The sequence below is a fragment of the Carettochelys insculpta genome, chromosome 1 (assembly GCF_033958435.1).
Source record: "Carettochelys insculpta isolate YL-2023 chromosome 1, ASM3395843v1, whole genome shotgun sequence".
Taxonomy (NCBI): domain Eukaryota; kingdom Metazoa; phylum Chordata; order Testudines; family Carettochelyidae; genus Carettochelys; species Carettochelys insculpta.
In genome coordinates, this window is record NC_134137.1 from 165,967,876 (window position 1) to 165,988,981 (window position 21,106).

Here is a 21,106-nt window from a genome sequence, read left to right on the forward strand (position 1 = left end):
CGGTCAGGACCCCGAGGGGGGCTGTCCTAGGCTCGGTGACTCGCAACACCCCCACTCCAGCCAGCACCCCGCTAGGGGCCCTGGATTTCCCGCGGGAAGCCGGCCCTTACTCCCCGCCCCCCAAAGGCCGGGCCGGGCTCCTCCCCGCCGGGGCCGAGCTAAGGCCCTTTGCCAGGCCGCTGCGGCTGCTCCCCTCCCCCCGGAGGGCGCAGCAGGTGCCTCCCCGGCCGGGCCGCAGACACGCCCCAAGCCCCCCAGCCGCCCGCGGCGGGTCAGCTGCGGCAGGCGGCCGCCGGGGGACTCCCCCTAGCGGGAGTCGCGCCCCGCCCAGCCCCGGCCGGGCCGAGGGCGATGGGCGGAGCGGGCGCCCTGCCCAGCCGAATGCGGCGCGCCGATAACGCGCCCGGCGCGCGGGCTGCCTGCAGGGGCGGCGATGAAATTCCCGGGCTCCGTCCTCGTCTCCCTGCTCCTCTTCCTGGCCGAGACGGGCGCCGCCCTGTACCTGGGCAGCACCTACCGCTCGGCCGGGGACCGCATCTGGCAGGCGCTCACCCTGCTCTTCGCCCTGCTGCCCTGCGTGCTGGTGCAGCTCAACCTGGTCTTCATCCACCGCGACCTGAGCCGGGACAGACCGCTGGTGCTGCTGCTGCACATCCTGCAGCTCGGACCCGTCGTCAGGTGCGGGGCGGGCTGCGGGCCGGCGGGGAGGGGGCACAAATGAGTCCCGCCCTAGGCCTAGTTACTTGGTTACAAGCATCCCCCTGCCAGCCGCAGCGCGGAGCGGCGGCCGTGGCTCTGCAGAGCGGGGCTCGCTTGCCGCAGCTCCCCCCTCCCCTGCCTTTGTGCACCACCCGCACGTGCCGGGCTGGAGCGCGCAACCCGCACGGGTGGCGGCACGGCGGCGTCTTTCTGGGCGCGAGCCGCAGAGCTCTGCCGCCTGGCCTAAAGCCCGCCAGCCCCTGCCCCTCCCTCCCTGTTGCGTTGCGGGTGTGTAGATAAGGGGTTTTGGCCGCCCGCGGGCGTGCGCGTTGGGGGATGCAGCCGCGTTTGCCCATGCGAGCGAGAGCGGCGCGCGTTGTGTGTTTCCTTGTAGAGATCCCCCCCACCGCCCCATGGCATCAACTCCCCCTGTTGGTCTGCGGGCAGCATTGGGTTTGTGCACGTGCCTTGATCAAAGGAACGCGAGCGCTGTGGAACATGCTGCCGCTGTTATTTTGTCAGTCTCTCGGAAAGAGTTGCGTTGCTGGGCAGAAGGCAGCACAGGGAAAGGGCGTGGTGTTTGCCAGCCTTCAGAAGGCACAAATCTTAACACTTGCCCTTGGAGAAAATAGGTTGTGAGGTTCCCCACAGACAGGCTGGAAATAAAATAATTCCAGGTGAGAAGCAAACAGTTTTCTCTCCTATACAGTGAGACCCTTATTGAGACTATTTATTTCGATGGAATCTAAAAGGTCTTTTCTGTTTGGTACGTACAGCTACGTCTGCACTACGAGACATATTCGTGTTTATTAAAATCGATTTTATAGAGCTGTTTTCTTAATTGAGTTTTGACTATCCTCACTTCCCACAGACTCCCAACAAATTGGACACATTGCTTCCACACTGAAATCACCAAACATGGACTGTTGCAGCAGTGCATTGTAGGAACCTATCCCACAGTTCCCTCAGTCCCACATTCTGAGCCGGGAGCCAGGTGCAGCAGCGCTGTCAGTTTGCCAGCTCTGGCTAGTACAGTAAACTCTCCATTTAATGAACTAATGGGGGCAAGGGCTGTCCCTTCTTTCTGATAGTCTGTTAAAATGTGAGGGTTTACTCCCCCTGCCCTTAGGCTCCCCCAGCCCCAGCCCCACCCCAAAGTCCACCCAAAACCAGCCTCCCAAAAAAACACCCAAAAACACTCTCTCCCCCCCAAAAAACCCAAACCCATGACACTCACCAGCTCTGGTGGAAGAGCTACTGGAACCCACTGGCTGGAACTGCCTGGCCACGGGGTGCCTGGCCTGGCGCAGCTCAAGCTGCTTGGCTGTGGGATACCTGGCCCCATGTGGCCGGAACCACCTAGCTGCAGGGTGCCTGGCCCCGCACCACAGGAGTGCAGGAGCCCTGGTCAGTTTTCCAGATTCCTCTAGTAGTGGGGAGCTCAGAGCCAGGTGCAGTGTGTGTAGCTTTGTGGGATACATACGGGGACACTAGGGGAGGCTAATAAATTCGAATGAAAGACATGGTGCTTCCACACTAGCCTTTATTCAACATTTTACACTTGAGATTGACGTTATACCTGTCCATTAATATCGACATTTTGTTATCGATATTAGGGCAGACTAAATCGAGCTAGTGACATTTACAGTGAAGACAGTGACGTTTTAATGTCACACTAACTCCTTTAAATTTGATTTTATCTCCTAGTGTAGATGCAGCCACAGGGGCCATTTCTCTAAAGTCACATGACTCTTTGTGACTGAGATAAGGAGATGGTAGTTAGGGTGACTGTAAGTTATATGTTAGTGAAAATGTCTGTATGGTAACATAGTTTGGAGTGACTTCTCAGGAACAAAAGAAAACACTTTGCGTGCCTTAATTTAAAATGATTTATAGTAACGATTCCATATTCATATAGTAGTATTTATAATTCCCAGGCTTCCACTTCCTTCCACAAGGTGTTTGATTTGTTTGAAAGGAGAGCCCAACATTCCACTTGAGGTATTGAGTTGAAACCGCTCTTTGAAACAATATTAATATCTAGAAGAATATTTAGGTCATTTGATATGAGCCTATAACAAAATATGTGCTGTTTTTCTTTTATTTATGTGACTTTTTGCAATGTTATTTGTCTGCCTAAGCATATACGTGCACGTAATTTTTCAAAAATCAACAAAATGAAAAAAAGAAAAAGGAATAATATTTCTGTATGGGAAGTAGAAGTTTCCTCAAATATTTAACAACTTGTTTTTCTGTAAATTGGATTGATGTTTTTATTTATTATTTTGATTTGTATTTTCATGAGATACTTTCAGTTTAAATTTGGCTCAAAATTTAAGTTGTGTTATTGTAGATTTTTTTTAAAAAATGTACGACGGATAGTAATATTTCTACAATTTTACAAACTGACATTGAAATCAAAGTGAAAATGGCTATAAACAAAAACTAGCCTGACTTCATCAATTTTCATCCCCGAAACTAAGACATATACACAAAGAAAACAAAAAGCTTAAATAGTAATAGGGAGAAAGCCGTGCTAGTCTATATACTATCAAAACAAAAAAGCAGTCAAGTAGAGCTTCAAAGACTAACAAAATAATTTATTAGGTGAGCTTTCGTGGGGCAGACCCACTTCTTCAGACCATAGCCATACCAGAACAGACTCAATATTTAAGGCACAGAGAACCAAAAACAGGAATCAAGGTGGACAAATCAGAAAAAAAATTATCAAGGTGAGCAAATCAGAGAGTAGAGGGGCAGAGGTGGGGAGAGTCAAGGAGTAGTAATTCTTGACTTCCACCCCCGCCCTTCTGCCCCTCTACTCTCTGATTTGCTCACCTTGATCATTTTTTTTTCTGGTTTTTCCACCTTGATTCCTGTTTTTGGTTCTGTGTGCCTTAAATATTGAGTCTGTTCTGGTATGGCTATGGTCTGAAGAAGCAGGTCTGTCCCACGGAAGCTCACCTAACAAATTATTTTGTTAGTCTTTAAAGTGCTACTTGACCGCTTTTTTGTTTTAAAAAGCTTAAAAAGTGACATGTAAATCAAAATTTCAGAAATTCTGTAGGTGGAATCTTGATCCTTTTGAAGTCAGTGGCAGTTTTGCTATCCACTTCAAAGGGTCAGGATTCATCATTCTTCCACCTCTTATTAATAATTATTAAATGTTTTAATAGCATATTAAGAAATTATTGTTTACAGTACATAGACCTTGTATTATATTTTGTGGTATGTATTCAGTGATGTGTCAGCCAACACCAAACTGCAGGAAATTAGCGTGGACCTACAGAAATGTTTTCATTTCCATGGCGCTTGCTCTTTATCATGTACGTCATCACTGTTGCACTTGGAACTAGATCACCAGTTTAAAGACAACCTAGAAATTTTGCAGCATGCTTTTATGATATGTTTTATCATTTAAATCGAGCTGATTGATAACTTCTACGTTCTCTAGAGCCACGGTATTTTCATTCATTATTATTAACAGAAACAACAATATTCATTTAATTTATGAAATTCCCTTTGTAACAACAGCATTAATGCTGTACTACTTAATAAAAATAAAAGCTTAGTAAAACAACATTCTCTTTTTGTTCAAAGAAAGATACTTTCTCTATTGGATAATTAATTCAACAGAGAAAATATGTGTGAGAGGAGACCTGTTAAAATCAGGAAGCAGTATGGTAAGTGTAGTAATAAGTTCAAACTATTTTTCTGCTTTGTTTCCCCCAGCCACACTTGTTCAAATCCTAGTTTTGTCCAGTAGAGCGGGGAACAGACTCCTTTAGGCTATTTGCCAGGGTAGAGCTACTGTGTAAATCAGGGGTGGACAATTCGTTTATATGTGGGGGCACAGTGCCAAATTCCAAAATAGCCTGTTTCAAGTTTAGGCTGCTGTGTGGACATAGCCTAAGAGACTGACAAATTTATTAAGTCATGAACTTTTCCAACATTTTATTTTAACATTTGTCAGCTGTAAAAATAAATGTAAACAAACATTTTGTAAAGAAATAGAGCTCAGACATTTAGGTACCTTTAAAAATAATTTTAAAAGATCCAGTGATTGTTTCACTGGGAGTTTCTGGTTTCCCATTTGAAAAGATGTCACAGACCAGGCTTAAGACTGGAAGGAAGATGGCAATTATTTGAATTGTTGCCTTTATTTCTTACGTTGTGCTACAGTAGCCCCTGAAGGCCCTGGTTAAGATTTTGGCCATGTCATGCAAAGTTCTGGACAAATAAGTACAAAGTTCTGTACAAATAAGAGTAAGAGCCTCACCTGGAAGTTTCAAGCAATAAAATGAGATATTTCACTTCAGAGCAAAGATGTTGATGTCCTTCTTTTGTCCCTTTGGCATGGTTACAGCATATTGGGTGGATGTCACTGCTAAGCAAGCACAAGAACATCAAGAAAAATGTAAAACTCTCTGTAGCTACAAACATGAGCTGGGCTTTTGGCAAGTGGCTACTTCAAAATTTAATGGAAAAGAAGACAGAGTTCCTAGGAGCCAGCCAAGGGCCAGCTCCTTGGGAACTCCACTGGGAGGTGTAATATCTGTGAGGATCTATGTCTAACTCTGTAATACAGCTGCATGCAAATGAATCCTGCCTGTTAGTGCCACATATACCTACCAGACTTTTTTTTTTCTTCCCATGTGCCACTAGGTCTGGCCTCATCCACAGGACCTGCATTGGGCTCATGAATCTTGGTCACGTGTCTTTACTTTCAAAGTCAGTGTGATTCGCTGTCTCTGGGCCGCAATTGTGGTTGTCATAACACAGAGAAGTTGGGAGATGAATTAGTTGTCAGAGAGCAGGGCAGTCAGTATTAGCAATCGTGGAAATGGCTTAGAATGTTATAAGGCTGTTGGAAGTCACTTTTTTTTTCTATCACTCTTTCTCTGCTGATTTACTTCCAGGTGTGTGGAAGTCTTTTACATTTACTTTCATGCTGGGAGGTTTGAAGAACCTTATGTCAGCATCACCAAGAAGAGGCAGATGCCTAAAGATGGACATTCAGATGAAGTTGAGAAGGAAGTGGGCCAGGCTGAAGGCAAGCTGTTTACACATAGATCTGCATTCAGCAGGGCATCTGTGATCCAGGCTTTCCTCGGTTCTGCACCACAGTTGACTCTTCAGCTGTATATATGTGTCTTGCAACAGGAGATCACGGCAGCTAGAAGTATGTATAGTGTGTGTTCCATCTACTCGTTGGTGGGAAGGAGAGTTGGAAGGTCAGAGGTTGCTCTCTGCTGTGGCTCACTTTTGCCTCACCTGGAGCAGCAGATTTGAAACAACCTCATTCGCTGGCTATATTCCAGAGGGGTTCAGCCAGCTGTTACTTTGTACTGCACCCAGTTCTCCTCCACCCACTCAAATTTTGGATTAAAGCACTTGTTTGTGGCATATTTGGTGTGCTGTAATAAAAAGCGGTCTTGGAGATCGCATTCATGATATGTTCAGGAGATAGCTTATCAAGGAGACAGAGGAACTGATCTATATATATGAGAAAAAAATTTGCTCATTGTTCCCCCTTAAATACTTGGCATGGTTCATGGTAGAGCAAAAGTTCCCCATGGTGACAAAAAATAACTACTTTAAGAAATAAAATATGTACAGAGACACCTTGCAGGATTTCTTCCTTGGTTATTGCTTCAGCCATGGCACTAGAATGACATGGTCTGTGCCATGCCAGCTGATATTCTCTTAAGGCCCAGTTAATAATTAGTAGGGCTGTCAATTAATCACAGTTAACTTACATGATTAAATTAAAAAAGGTTAAAAATGAATCGAGATTAATCGCCATCCTAATCTTGCTGTTAAACAATAGAATACAAATGGCATGTATTAAATATTTTGGATGATTTTCTGTATATTCAAGTATTTTGATTTCATTTGCAATACAGAATGCAAAGCGTACAGTACTTACTTAATATTATATTTGTTTACAAATATTTGCACTTTAAAAAGATAAATCAAAGAAATAGTATTTTTCAGTTCACCTCAGACATGTACATGTGATACCAGAAACTCCCAAAGCAACAGTTCCATTAGGATGTGTCCACACCGCACAAATCTTCGAAATAGCCACGCTAATGGCCATTCCGAAGATTACTAATGAGACGCTGAGTTGAATATTCAGCACCTCATTAGCATTAGGACGCTTCCCTCTGCGGTGCTTCAAAAGCGCCGCTTTCGAAAGCACGTGGCTACATGGAGGTCCTTTTCAAAAGGACCCGCACCTTTCGAAATCTCCTTATTCCACTCAGTGAGCAGGACAAGGGGATTTCTAAAGGTGCGGGGTCCTTTCGAAAAAGACCCCCACGTAGCTGCACCGAGCCATGCACTTTCGAAAGCGGTGCTTTCGAAGCGCTGCAGCCAGAAGCGTCGTAATGCTAATGAGGCATTGAATAGTCAATTCAGCGCTTCATTAGTAATCTTTCAAATGGCCATTAACATGTCTATTTCGAAGCTTTGTTCCTGTGCAGACACACCCTTATTGTGAAATTGCAACTCACCAGTGTAGTGTTTTACAGGACTGCACTCAAAAAGCAAAATAATGTAAAACTTTCAGAGCCTACAAGTCCACTCAGTCATGCTTCTTGTTCAGCCAGTCACTACGATAAACAAGTGTGTTTACGTTTACGAGAGATAATGCTGCCCACTTTGTTTTTTGCAATGTCACCAGAAAGTACGAACAGACATTCACATGGCATTTTTCCAGGCAGCTTTGCAAAGTATTTCGATGCCAAATACACTAAACCATTGCCATCCTTAGGCATACACAGCTCCATAGGGCACCACGAAATTTCAGTGTACCAACAGTGCTCCAAATTTAATAATATCCTGTGCAGTGTGTGCCTGGGGCCACCACCAGCTATGGACAGCACTGGCTCCAGTGGCCCCAGTCCCCTAGACCCCACCTGTACTCTGTCTCCCAGCCCCATTGGACTTAATCTCCCAGCCCCCCCACCTCCGCCCCTCTGCTTCACCTCCCCATCAAACCCAATCCCTTGGCTCCCTGCCCCCTGCTTCACCTCCCAGCCCCATTTCTTCAAACCCCTCCCTCCCCCCCACTCCTCCTGCCAGCCTGCAGCTCCAGCTGGCTGGTGCCCCTCAGTCTTCCTACTCCCCCCAATAGCATCCCTGCCCTCCTTCAGCCCACCCCCGCATAGTTCCTGCCCTCACAGCCCAGAGCACAGCCCTGCTCCATGGAGTGCCCCCTGCCCCCTGGCTGGAGAGTGCAGGCCCTCAGCTGTCTAGGGCACCAAAAATCTTAAGAACAGCCCTGTGCAAAATATTCATGTACCCCTTCACGCTGTGGCCGTCATTTCAGAGGACATGCTTCCATGTTGATGATGGTGGTTAAAAAAATAATGAATCAATTAAACTTGTGATTGAACTCTTTGAGAGAGAACTGTATGTCTCTGGCTCTGTTTTGCCCACATTCTGCCATATATTTCCTGTTATTGTAGCCTGGGATTGTAACGTGGCACATGTTGTTTATTTTGAGAAAATTTTTGCTGCAGTTTTGAGAAAACACAAGGTGCTCATGTGAAATTTCTAAAGATAGTCACAGCACTTGACCCAAGGTTTAAGAATCTGAAGTGTCTTCCAAAATCTGAGAGGTACAAGAAGTGGAATATGCTTTCAGAAGTATTAAAAGAGCAACGCTCCAATGCAGAAACTACAGAATCCAATCCACCAAAAAAAGAAAATCTGTCTTCTTCTGGCTGCATCTGACTTAGGTGATGAGAATGAACGTGCATCAGTCAGTTCTGCTTTTGGATTTTTATCAAGCAGAACCCCATCATCATCATGGACACGTCCTCTGGGATGGTAGTTGAAGCATGAAGGGATATATGAATTTTTACTGCATCTGGCATGTAAACTGTTTGCAATGTTGACTACAGCAGTGCCATGCAAACACCTGTTCTCTTTCAGAGGACATTGGAAACAAGAAGTGGGCAGAATTATGTCCTGCAAATATAAAACAACCTGGTTTGTCTTAGCATTTGCCTGAACAAGAAATTGTATTGAGTGGACTTGTAGATTATTCAGTTTTTCATTTTTTTATTTTTGGTACGTAATTCTACATTGGTAAGTCCAACTTTCATGGTGAAGAGATTGCATTACTGTAATTGTATTGGGGATTTGAAAAATACTACTGTATATGCACATTCATAAATGGAATATTTTTTGTAAAAAAGCAAAGCATCAAAGAGTGGAGGTTGTGTTATCAACAGCTCTAGACCAAAAGTTGATGATTTTAACCTCTTTAGAATTTTTGAATTGAATATTTAATACATTATCATAGTAGTTTGGGGTGAGCAAACTTTGGCTTCTGAACTTTCAGAGTAAGTCACTGTCAGGCTGGGACATTTCGTTTCCCTGGGATGTTTGCAGGCCTGGAGCCTTGCAGCTCCCAGCGGAAGTGGTTCACCTTTCCTCGCCAATGGGCCCTGCAGAAACGGTGGCCAGAACGTCCCTCAGCCTGTGTTGCTTCCCACCATTCCCATTGGCTGGGAACAGTGTTACTCAGCCACCAGAACCTCTGAGGCTCCTTGCCTGCAGACGCTCCGAGTAAACAGAACATTCTGACCTGCCAGCGGCTTACCTTGGGAGGTCAGGAGCCAAAGTTTGCCACACCTGAATTAGAGGGTCGTCTTAGGAAAGGGTCATGCAGTTTTTGCCATTTTTACTTATCCATCTAGAGGGGTGGGGGGGTCGTCTTATAAATGAACAGGTAATGAACAAGTATATAGGGTCTTTTATTTTTTACAGTGCAAATATTTGTATTCAAACATAAAGTGAGCACTGTAACTTTGGATTCTGTGTTATAATTGAAATCAGTACATCTGAAAATTTAGAAAAATCCCAAAATATTTAAATAGCATTTTATCATTAACTGCAATTAATCACTGTTGATTTTTTAATCAAGTGATAGCCCTGCTAACCAGGTGAGAATAGCATCTGTGTGAGCTTTAGATTTGTACCTGTGAGCTTTAGGTGTCTACCTTTTCCCTGCCAGATAACTGGATGGCTGGGAAGCTGAGGCAGGCTATGGACCTAGCTTGGTTTTGCAGCTGGGGAAGCCTTGAGCAGGGTCCTGTGTAACAACTTATTTAAAATATTGCACTTTATCTGTGACTATGGCAGAAGGCAGGTGTCCAGTGCGGATTGTGGCTGTCTAGTGAGGACAGTATAATGGTGGCAGCTGTCACCTCCCTTACTCAGTAAGTATGAAATGTAGGTCTCAGTTGATGGTCAAAGAAGCAGATAATTGTGCCCCACTGACTGTCAACTAACCTTTTGTCTTTTTTGCTACACTTCTCACTTGTGCTGCATAAAAGCATACAAACCATGTGGTCTGAAGTGCTCATGCTGGAGGTAGTGGGCTCTTCCTCCACCACACTGTATGCTCCCTGTATCACTCTGCACACAAAAGAAATATTTGGAGCTGATTGTAGAGCATCTCCCATATGGCAAGTGTACTGATGCTGCTGACCCAAGATGCTTTATTTTAAAATCACAACTTATGGTCTATGTGTCCAGCAAAGGTGTTTCTGCAGCAACGTGCACATACATTTGTATCTTTAAGAAATGAGAGTCCTGATTTAGGGACAAGTCTATACAAGGGGACAAAATTGATGTAAGATATGCCACTCCAGCTGCGTGGATTGCATAGCTGGACTCAATATATCTTGCTTCAGTGTTCTTCGCTGTCCCCGCACCAGGAGGTCAACAGAAGAAACTCCTTGCAAGATGTACCATGATTGATGGCAGCACCCAGAGTGTACAATGCAGGATGACACTTACTAGGTATGCTATATTGAACCCTGGAAGATCGACTGCCAGCATCTCGACCCGGCGCTAAGTGTAGATGAGCCCTTAGAGCTGATGCCCCCTAGTTACAAGCACAGTTCAGCATGCAAAGAGATTGAAAGAGTGAAGTTTGATGAATCGAGTTATGGCCAGGTGTCATGCAAGCAAGCAGTGTACAGGTGTTCCACACAGATCTATCAACGTATTTCCCTGGCAGCAGCCTTCTCTCCCATCCTGTGAGTACACATTGAATTTTTTTTGGTATTACTATGCAGTAAATTGGTCACAAGAGACTGGACTAAGATCACTGAACAAATTACTTATTCAAAACTAGTCAATTAGCCATTGGCAATGGTACTTTTAAAGCAGCCAAAAGAACGTTTCCTTTTCCAGGCCCTGCAAAAGTCCTGGGCCTACTTCTGCTGGACCTAGATTCTTACAGCACAGTGTCCATTACCAACACGAATGCATCAGAAGCAGCTGGCACCAAGGAATTAATTAGCATGCTGTGACAGTATGTCAGCTTAACCAGCTGCCAGCTTTATTTTTTAAAGGCACCTAAAGTGCTTATTTAGGCACATAGCTGTGGATTATTGAAAGACAAAGCATTGCTCTGGCTACTTCATTGTACCTGACAGCTAAGATGAATTAACCATGTGCAGGGTGAACCATGGCAGGGGATGAGAACAGAATGGAAGTATCTTGCCTTGAGCAACATAACTAGCTCTCGGTCTGCAAGTGCTGATCTGCAGATGGCATTTGCTTGAGTAAGGTCATCTCATTTATTCCCCTTCCTCCCTCTGGTACTGCTGGCTGCAAGTAGCTGTCACCAAGAAGAAAGTTACTGTCTCAGGTCACTAGGGGTATGTCAACACAGCAAAGTTATTTCAAAATAACATCTGCTATTTGGAAATAACTATGTGAGAATATAGACAATGCAACAGCTATTTCGATATAATTTTGAAATAGTTGTTGGCTTATTTCAAAATTGGCAAACTCATTGTACTAGGAGTAGCACCTGTTTTGAAATAAGCCATAATGCATCCAATGGCTGTATTTCGAAATAGACTCCCTTGTGTGTAGATGCTCTGTTTTGAAATAGCTGAGCACTATTTTGAATACATTTTTTGTGTAGCTGCACTATTTCGGAATAAGCTATTCTGGAAATTTCGGAATAAGTTACTCCAAACACTTCTTCCAGAATAGCTTATTCAGGAATAATGCTGCTGTGTAGACATAGCCTAGGATTGACAGAGAATAACAGCAGATGCAATGGCAATTAGTACATTCACTGAAAGTGAGTGTTCAAGAAACTTCACAGAGTTCTATATCATAAATTCATAAGCAAATTCCTCCACTTAGGCAAAGACAGTAACTTCTGTGCATGCCACACCCTCCCTTCATGCCTGGCTTTGAGGAAGGCTAGAGCGGATGAGTGTCATTGCACAATACTGAATGAGAGAGAGCAACTGATGACTTGGAAAGAAAGCCCTGTGCTTGCATCGTAACAGACTTTCCTTCAGGCGTTTTGGTCTTATTAAAATTTCTTTTTACCTTTTCTAAACTGGACTTAAAACCAATTGAAACAGGAGGCTGAGAGTTGGCTATAGGACATTTGTTTAGCTGAAGAATTAATGCATGTTGCCCTGGGGGCCTCATCTCATAATCTGTTAGTACTGAGGTGGACCTAGATCGAGCACAAGAAGGACATTCCTATACTGAGAGTTAAACCAGTTGTTCGTTGCTTATTTGTGCAGAAATTGTTTGGCTGAATGCCGTGCTTGTGAAAGGTGCCATGGTGACTTGGAGCATGATGGGAGCAGTATGGTCTAGTGGTTAGAACAGGAGGTTAGCACTCATGAGGCTTCCGTTGCATGCTACACTCTGCTGCTGACTTGCCATCTGTCCTTGGGCAAGCCATGGAATGTCTGTTGTCTCAGTTCCTTCCTCACTCATACAATAGTAACCAAATACATAAAGTGCTTTGGGATCTCAAACCAAGCTTCAGGAACTATTTACAGGAAGACCCATGACACAGCCTCTAATCCTCAGTCCTTGATCTTCTTTCTTAGATGGGCACCAGCAGAGTTAAAATAACATTCCATTACTGTTTATTTTGACATGACCATGTCTTAACTCCCTTGCCCTAGGGAATGGGTAGGTTTTGTGCTGTAGTAGCAGCTTCCTTTGAAAAACACTTTGTTAAAGAAGGTGGTAATAGTGACGGTAACTCTCTTATAAATAGGGTGACCATCCTTCCCGATTTAGGCGGGATGGTCCCGTATTTAGGGAGCCAAAAAGGCATCCCAACTTAATTTTTAAATGGGACCAATTGTCCCGTATTTGGCCCTCCCCGCTGACCTTTCCCTGTGCTGGCTGGAGACTTGCAAGGCTTATTTTCCAGCCACCGCCATTTTTAAAATGTAGCTTCCCACTTGCTGCACCACTGCAATGCTGCTGGAGGTGAGAGGTCTGGGTGGGAAGAAGGGTGCAGCCATTGGTGGCCATCTATCCCATTTTAGCTAGGACAGTTCCTGTCTCCAGGGTGCCTGTATTTAGCCTAGGGGAATATGGTCACCCTACTTTTAAACAGATGCCATATCTGATTATATGGCTTTTGAAAAATATTTGTTTCTGAAACATAACAATTCTAATGACTTTGTTAAGGATGGAGAAGAAATATGTTATTTCTAGGAATGGTTGTCAGTGCCAAATATAGTAAGATGCTGCTTCAGATTCTCTTGTCCCAGCAAGCCACAGAACACTTCCTTGTTAATATTTAGAACAACATTTTTAAGAGATATTGATACTTTTCAGTATTATTAGTAGGGTTGTTGGGGTTTTTTTGTTTTGTTTTTGTTATTGTTTTTTTGAAGAGGGAAATTACGGATTTAGACCAAATTTTCACATCCTGATCCAAACCCTTACGTACCAAAATACGTTGCCCGAGCATAGGTAACTAACTGTTGAGACCAAAGATTGAAAATTCTGCTGGATTTAGCAGCTGGATTCTGCCAGGTATCCGTAGTATTAGCAAGCTGTGGTACAACTCCCATGGGGCAGTAGTCACCCTCATGTAACTAAGAGGCAGAGAAGAACAGTTCTTGTTAGCCATAAGTTATTAAAAAATCAAAAACTTACTTCATAGTGCTGGAAGTAGAGTGTCATTCAAACCACTGGCTCTTAAGAAGAATATTATCCCCAACTTCCAAGAGAGTGGATAAGCACTGCCCTGGAGGGATTTAAAACGGCTATAGGGGAAAAGGTTTGGCTGCATCAGCCCCTTCTTTCCTCACTGATCTTCAGAGTGGATGTAGAGCCATACACAAGTCCACTGCAAGCATGTTACTCCCTTGTATTTTCTTCCTTGGCTGCCCCACAGTGTCATCCCCACTGGGTCGACTGCGGCATTTGGACTGATGGCTGACAGAGGTTACGTCTACACTAGCCCCAAACTTCGAAATGGCCACACAAATGGCCATCTCAAAGTTTACTAATGAAGCGCTGAAATGCATATTCAGCGCTTCATTAGCATGCGGGCGGCCGCAGCGCTTTGAAATTGATGCGCCTCACCGCTGCGCGGCTCGTCCCGATGGGGCTCCTTTTCGAAAGGACCCCACCTACTTCGAAGTCCCCTTATTCCCATCAGCTCATAGGAATAAGGGGACTTCGAAGTAGGCAGGGTCCTTCCGAAAAGGAGCCCTGTCGGGACGAGCCGCACAGCAGCGAGGCGCATCAATTTTGAAGCGCCGCGGCCGCCCGCATGCTAATGAAGCGCTGAATATGCATTTCAGCGCTTCATTAGTAAACTTTGAAATGGCCATTTGCATGGCCATTTCGAAGTTTGGGGCTAGTGTAGACACGGCCAGCGTGTTACAAGCATGAGACTTTGGGCAATAGAGCAATCTTGGGCTACAACCTAATGCTGTGCATAGTGAGACGATACCTGTGCAGAATAGAAAAGTGGTTCCACCAGCTGTGAGGGCAGATTTGGACTAACATGATTCCTTTTGAATCACTAAAGGGACGCAGGTAGTGTTCTGAATGACTGCCAGCCTGCCGAACAGGTTGCAGGCAGCTTTTTAGTAGACTCTTTCTGAGCCAAGAAGATGAGTGACCATTCACTTTGTTTAAAAAAAAATGGAAAAACAATTTTTTGATTAAATAGCTCTTAAAAGTTATTTGCTTGTGTGTTCGCTTGAGCTGCATGTACACTACAGTCCCCTTTCGAAAGGGGAATGCAAATGAGGCAAATCAGAAGTGCAAATGAAGCACTGATTTACATATCTCATGCTTCATTTGCATAATCACTTTTTTGAAAGAGAGTCTTTTGAAAGAAAAACAGCAGTGTAGATGGGGTTCTTTCAAAATAAAACCTGTTTTCAAAAGCACCCTTTTCCTTTTTTTTTCAGAAAGAAGGGTGCTTTCGAAAACAGGGTTTTATTTTGAAAGAACCCCTTCTACATTGCTGTTTTTCTTTTGAAAGACCGTCTTTTGAGAATGTGATTATGCAAATGAAGTGTGAGATATGTAAATCAGCACTTAATTTACATTTCTGATAGGCATCATTTGCATTTCCCTTTCAGAAGTTTTCAAAAGGGGACTGTAGTGTAGATGCAGCTTTGCTGTTGTGTTTTTGGCCAGGTCCAGCAATACTCTGCAATAAGACAGTGTTTAAAAAATCCTTATAACATGTACAAAATATAAGAATTTGTGTTTAAGGAAAAATGCTAAAAATTCACATGATAAATGTGCAAATGTATAATTCATGTTTCATGAGAAAGCCCTCCCCATAATGGAACATGCCAAGTACCATACACGTAATTTTTATTTAGCATTACAAGCTGATTTTGGGTGTTTAGATAGGTGGATAATTTTTTGTCGGACATTCTGTTCCTAAATAATTGAAAGATGTTTGTGGTAGGTAAAATGTACAGGGAGAATCCCACTATCTAGTCATTCAAAGATCCTAAAATCTGTCTGTTTCTTACAAAATCATGCTTAGAGATTAATTCCTTTTAATAGAAGAACCTCATGAACATGGTTAAATATCTGTAATAAAGTAGTGACTGCAGTTCCTTTGTAGGATAATGAAACATAAACTAATTGAAGGTTGTAGACAACATTGATTGCTAAGCACTAAATTAAAATAATTAACATGACAGATCTATCTAAGCTGCTTATCTTATTTTATCTGATAAACTATAATGTGCTGTAGTATCATCATTTAGTTCAATATTCAGCAAATGTTTCCATCAAAATTCTAAAATGTCACTATATAATTTATAGTTTTACTTTGTTTGCATTTAAAACACTTCCTTGAATGAAAATCAAAGACTCAAGCTAAAAGTGGATGCCTAAAATTTGTATACTAAATTTATAATGCCTAAAATAAAAGTGGCCTGATTTTTTTCATAGGTACCAAACTTATGCAGTGCCCAGAAGTGTTGTGACTGCTCAGCAGTTCTGAACAAGCAAGCCACTTATTTTTAGATGCCTGTTTATAGATTGAAGAGTCTGACATCTAGGCGTCAGATTTGCAAACTCCATTGAGATTTATTTGAGTCTGCTAATGCACTTTTTCCTGTATCTTAATTCACAGCTCCTACTTCCCAGTAGTCAATTAAAAAAGCAATTTAGTAACTGATAATATAGTATCAAAATGCTGCTACAGGCTGAACCTCTATGGTCTGGTACCCTCATGACCTGACCGATGCCAACCAAACAAGAGAATTTGCCAGACCACAGGAGGTCACTATTGTCTAGCACATTACCAACACTTCCACTATGTACTGGTCTCTTAGTTTAATAACAGAGAGGTTAGTCTGTACTCCAACAAAACAAAGCAGCAGAAATGTAGCACTTTGAAGACTAACAAAATGATTTATTTGGTGATGAGCTTTCGTGGGACAGACCCACTTCTTCAGGTCAATTTCATTTCCAATACAGACTGACATACAAGTACAGAGGACCACAAAGAAAAAAAAATTGCAATAAAAACTGACTAGTCAAATAGGATTGAAGGAAGGTGGTGAGATGTGGGGCTATGCTAGTCCTGTCTGAGATAATTATAAGCATCAAAGGAAGGGAAGCAGTCCTTGTAATGTGTGAGGAAGCAGTCCTTGTAATAGTTGATGTCTCTGTTCATACTACATGTTAATATGTTGAATTTGAATATGTACTCTAACTCACAAATCTCCCGTTCTAATCTGTTCTTAAATTCTCTATGTTCCAGGACACAAATTCTCAGGTCTTTAACAGAATGGCCCGCTCCACTGGTTTTCGCTGACAGGCTTATGTGTATTAAGTTTCTTGATGTCTGCTCTGTGTCCATTTATTTTTTGGAGAAGAAACTCAATACACGTAATCTAGTCAGTGAACACTTCAATGGAGTGGCCATTCTGTTAAAGACCTGAGAATTTGTGTCCTGGAACATAGACAATTTAAGAACAGATTAAAGCATGAGATTCTGAGTTAGAGTACGTATTCAAATTTGACACATTAACATGTGGTATGAAGAGAGACGTCAACTACCTCACACATTACAAGAACTGCTTCCTTTCCTTTGACACTCGTCATTATCTCAGACAGGACAATTAACATCCCCCCACCTCTCACCCCCTTCCTTCAATCCTATTTGATTTGACAGTTTTTATTGCAATATTTTTTTTTCTTTTTGGTCTTCTACTTATAAATGTCAGTCAGTATTTGAAATGAAATTGATCTGAAGAAGTGAAGGAGTGTTTCCCAATATAAAGCCAGATCAAGGTAGCATCAGACATAGAATTGAGCTGGAATTTGAAAACTCACTCAGAGCCTATCACTCATCCTGAGGTGGCTGATTCCATAGCTGGGGTGCACCAGTGCTGAAATCCCAGGCTCATAGATTATCCACCCCAGTAACCTTTTTGATCACACTGGATAGGATCCTGGTAACAGCCTATGATCCTCGTCAAATCACCATTCCGCCCAGTGCTGTTAGTTAGAGCTTTCTATTCATGGTAGAATATGTATTAGCTGCCCCCAAATTCACCCTTACTTGCAGTGTGTGTGTTTGGCAGGGAGAAATTACCCCATTCTGACAGAAGGAGCCCATGTTTAGACCATAATTGCTAGGTTGTCCTTAGATTGTCTTTCCGGGCATGCACACACACACACACACGCAGAGTCTTTCTTTCTTTCTGGAGTGTACACACACACACACACACACACGAGTCTTTCTTTCTGGAGCGCGCGCGCACACACACAGAGGGAGAGAGAGAGAGGAGTCCAGGAATCAGGAATCAGTTTGGCAGCAGCTGGAATAATCTCTCTAAAGCTCCAAGTTGTGCTGGCTGAACTGCCTCCAGAGGGGCGGTAATGTCAGCCATCCATGCCAGAGCGCTCTGGGGATGCTCCCACCTCTTGACCACACTTCCTAGCACAGTGACAGGATGCAGCCATGAGTGGGTGGTATAGAAAGGCTGCACATTACCTAGGGATTCCCCTAGTGCAGTAGGGCACACATTTTTCCTGTTGCACCTCCCTTTACTAGCAGAGACATTTGTCTGTATTCCCCTCCCACTACGTTGCACAGTGGATTGACTGAGGGCAAATATCTGGGCTAGGGGCAGAGCAGTGGGGAGTGGCACTCCTTCTCCGGTCTGATGAGGACTGGCCTGGGTCCCACCATGTGCCCCCCAATGTTCCTCCATGCTCCCTTGGGGGCTGCACCTCACAGTTTGGGGACCACTGCCCTGCAGAAAGGGAGTCCCCAGCTGTATCACTTAAGTAGCTTTCCAGTTGCTTTGTAATACGTGAATGTGTTGCATTTAACACTTGCTAAAACAGGAAGTTCTAACCATCTTTTCTTTTTCCCAGGCATCTTCATGGTTCTTTCTCTGCTGTCTATCGTCTATGGTGCATTACGTTGCAACATCCTGGCCATTAAGATTAAGTATGACGATTATGATGTCAGCGTGAAACCTGCAGCCTACCTCTGCATATTCCTCTGGCGAAGCTTTGAGATTGCCACCCGGGTTGTAGTTCTGGTCCTTTTCAGTTCCGTGCTTCAAATCTGGGTCCTGCCTGTGGTGCTCCTGAATTTCTTTGGCTTTTTCTTTTACCCCTGGATTCTCTTTTGGCAAAGCAAGTCCCCTTTCCCTGAGAATATAGAGAAAGCTTTGAGCAGGGTGGGCACAACCATTGTACTCTGCCTCCTCACCTTCTTGTATGCTGGCATTAACATGTTCTGCTGGTCAGCAGTGCAGCTGAAGCTAGACGATCCTGACTTAATTAACAAATCCCAAAATTGGTACCGACTGGCTGTATACTATATGCTAAGGTTCATTGAGAATGCTTTCCTCCTTTTGCTGTGGTATATCTATAAAACAGACTTCTACTTGTATGTGTGCGCCCCTTTATTAGTCTTGCAGCTGCTGATTGGCTATTGCATGGCCATCCTATTCATGCTGGTATTCTACCAGTTCTGCCACCCATGCAAAAAGCTTTTCTCATCCAGTGTTTCAGAAGGTTTGCTGTCTTGTTTCAAGTACCTCTGCTTCGCTTGCAAACCACCTAAGGCCACCAAGCCTCTGGATAAGGCAGGCTTGAAGTCGTCAGATGGGACTGATGATGATGCCCAGGGCAGTTACAAGACAAATGAGTCTCAGAATGGGAATCCACGTCAGAGTGTTTCTTCCAGTGCATAAATGGGTAGTGGCAAAGCAGACATAACTGGACAACTACTGCACATTTGCCCAAAGCCCTGTGTATCTCGGACTCTGAGCATTGTTAATCTTTCAGCCAGCAGAGGAGTGCTGCATGCATTCTCTGACATGCATACACATATACAGTGCATTACATGTATGCACACAGCAGCCGCTGTTCGTGGATTTATATGACACAGTGATTCTACACACAGGCTTTTCATCTTCTTAGTTTGAAATCCCGACAGGAGATGTCTTTAAATCCTAGCAAAATGGGCCTGACACTGGTCTGGTTCATTCAGGAAGTCTGCAGAGAATGAGAAGACACGGGAATGAGTGTCATCAGAGCAAGGCCACCTCAGCATGGAATCTGAGCATAGTCGTGGACTGCCTAGTAATTGTAGATGTTGAGCTGTTGTCCAGCTGGGTTTCTGCTTTTAAGATAATGAACTATTACACCCTGACTGCTGTAATGCCACACCACATGCCTTTGTGGTATCAGGGTTGGACTGCTGAAACACATTCTACACTAGGCTGCCTTAAGCTGCAGGCCAATTCCCTACTGCTCATGCTGAAGCGGGATTGTTTCTGAGAATAGGCAGAGGGCATTAGGTTTATACACTCTTTCATGCTCTGCATTTGCTGCTGCTTAGCTTGCAGACTGAGTTTGCATGCTCATGTTTAAAGCCTTGAATCGACAGAATGTCAGGTACGTTACCAAGCTCCCAACACTTGATATCTGAAACTGTCTCAAACTAGAGGCAGAGTGGGGCTTCCAGATGAATGGGTCATGGGGAAGCAGAAGAAATTCAGCCCCATCTTTTTTATTTTTATATTTTGGTTCTCACAACATCAGTCGTTTGGACTACTTTGCCCTGTTGGCCTCCAACGTGCCACACATTTGTGTTCTCTTCAGAGAGGAGCAGAGAGACATTTTGGCATAGTATCGCCTTGACTGAACAAAATTGTGTACACTCTAAGTTGGTGAGAACACTTTGGCAGCCAGGAACCCCAGGAAGACTATTTATTAAGAGCATTAAAGAAAGGTTTGTGTTGTTTTAAAATGCAGTACAGTAACCACAAGTCTGAAGAATGTGTTTACTTACTCAGACTTTCATGGGTGACTCAGCACCTTTTGTTTGTCCTGAGCCTAACATACTGTGGGTGCCACTGGAAATAAATAATAGGTATTCATTATCTGGAAGGTGGTGAAGCACTGGAATGCATTACCGAGAGAGATGGTGGACTCTCCATCCGTAGAGGTTTTTAAGTTCCAGCTTGACAAAGCCCTGACTGGGACGATTTAGTTAGGGTTGGTCCTGCTTTAGGCAGGGGGCTGGACTAGATGACCTCCTGAGGTGTCTTCCAGCCCTAGGATTCTATGGAATCCCTTTTACCATTCATTGTCTACGTCTCTATTCTGCTTTAAAGTAGAACGCAAAGTGCTCGAAAGAAGCTGTGATATTGATACACCTGTATCCGAATTGGCATGTGATGGGAATAGGGGCAGAGCTGTGGAAAGTTGCACTTGCACCTGGAATGCTGCACAAGTCTGAGCTCTTTTTGCAACTGAAGTCTAAAGTAATGTCTTCACACCACAGTTTTACAGTGTAATTTTCTTTTTTTACTTTGGTTTGTGCGTGTGACATATATACACATATATATATATATATATATATAATACCTCATTACATTATGAGGTGAGGTAGTGCACAGGCTTTCTTGGCATGAGTTTGGCATGGGCACATGACTCACATGTGGGGTAGACACCCTACTCTCTGTTGATTAGTTTGCTTCCCGGGGGCCGGGGGGGGAGGTGTTTGGAATAAGTTCTTGAGGGAACTGCAATATTTCAGTGTGCAGAAAAAACATTCTAGCTCATTCGTAGATGTTTC

General features: G+C 43.8%; 1 protein-coding gene across 1 annotated transcript; it reads left to right on the plus strand.

Annotated features, from left to right (window-relative positions):
* Positions 1-433: 433 nt before the first annotated feature.
* XK (X-linked Kx blood group antigen, Kell and VPS13A binding protein) lies at positions 434-19,214 on the plus strand. The gene is made up of 3 exons (XM_074983392.1): positions 434-678; positions 5,619-5,881; positions 18,385-19,214. The coding sequence occupies exons 1-3, from the start codon at positions 434-436 to the stop codon at positions 19,212-19,214; spliced, it is 1,338 nt and encodes a 445-aa protein (XP_074839493.1).
* Positions 19,215-21,106: the final 1,892 nt, after the last annotated feature.

Bases quoted from the DNA above. Each gene is read 5' to 3' on its own strand.
- XK (XM_074983392.1), top strand. From the start codon at position 434: ATGAAATTCCCGGGCTCCGTCCTCGTCTCCCTGCTCCTCTTCCTGGCC. The intron at 679-5,618 runs GTGCGGGGCGGG...ATTTACTTCCAG, and splicing joins CAGCTCGGACCCGTCGTCAG to GTGTGTGGAAGTCTTTTACA. The intron at 5,882-18,384 runs GTATGTATAGTG...TCTTTTTCCCAG, and splicing joins GGAGATCACGGCAGCTAGAA to GCATCTTCATGGTTCTTTCT.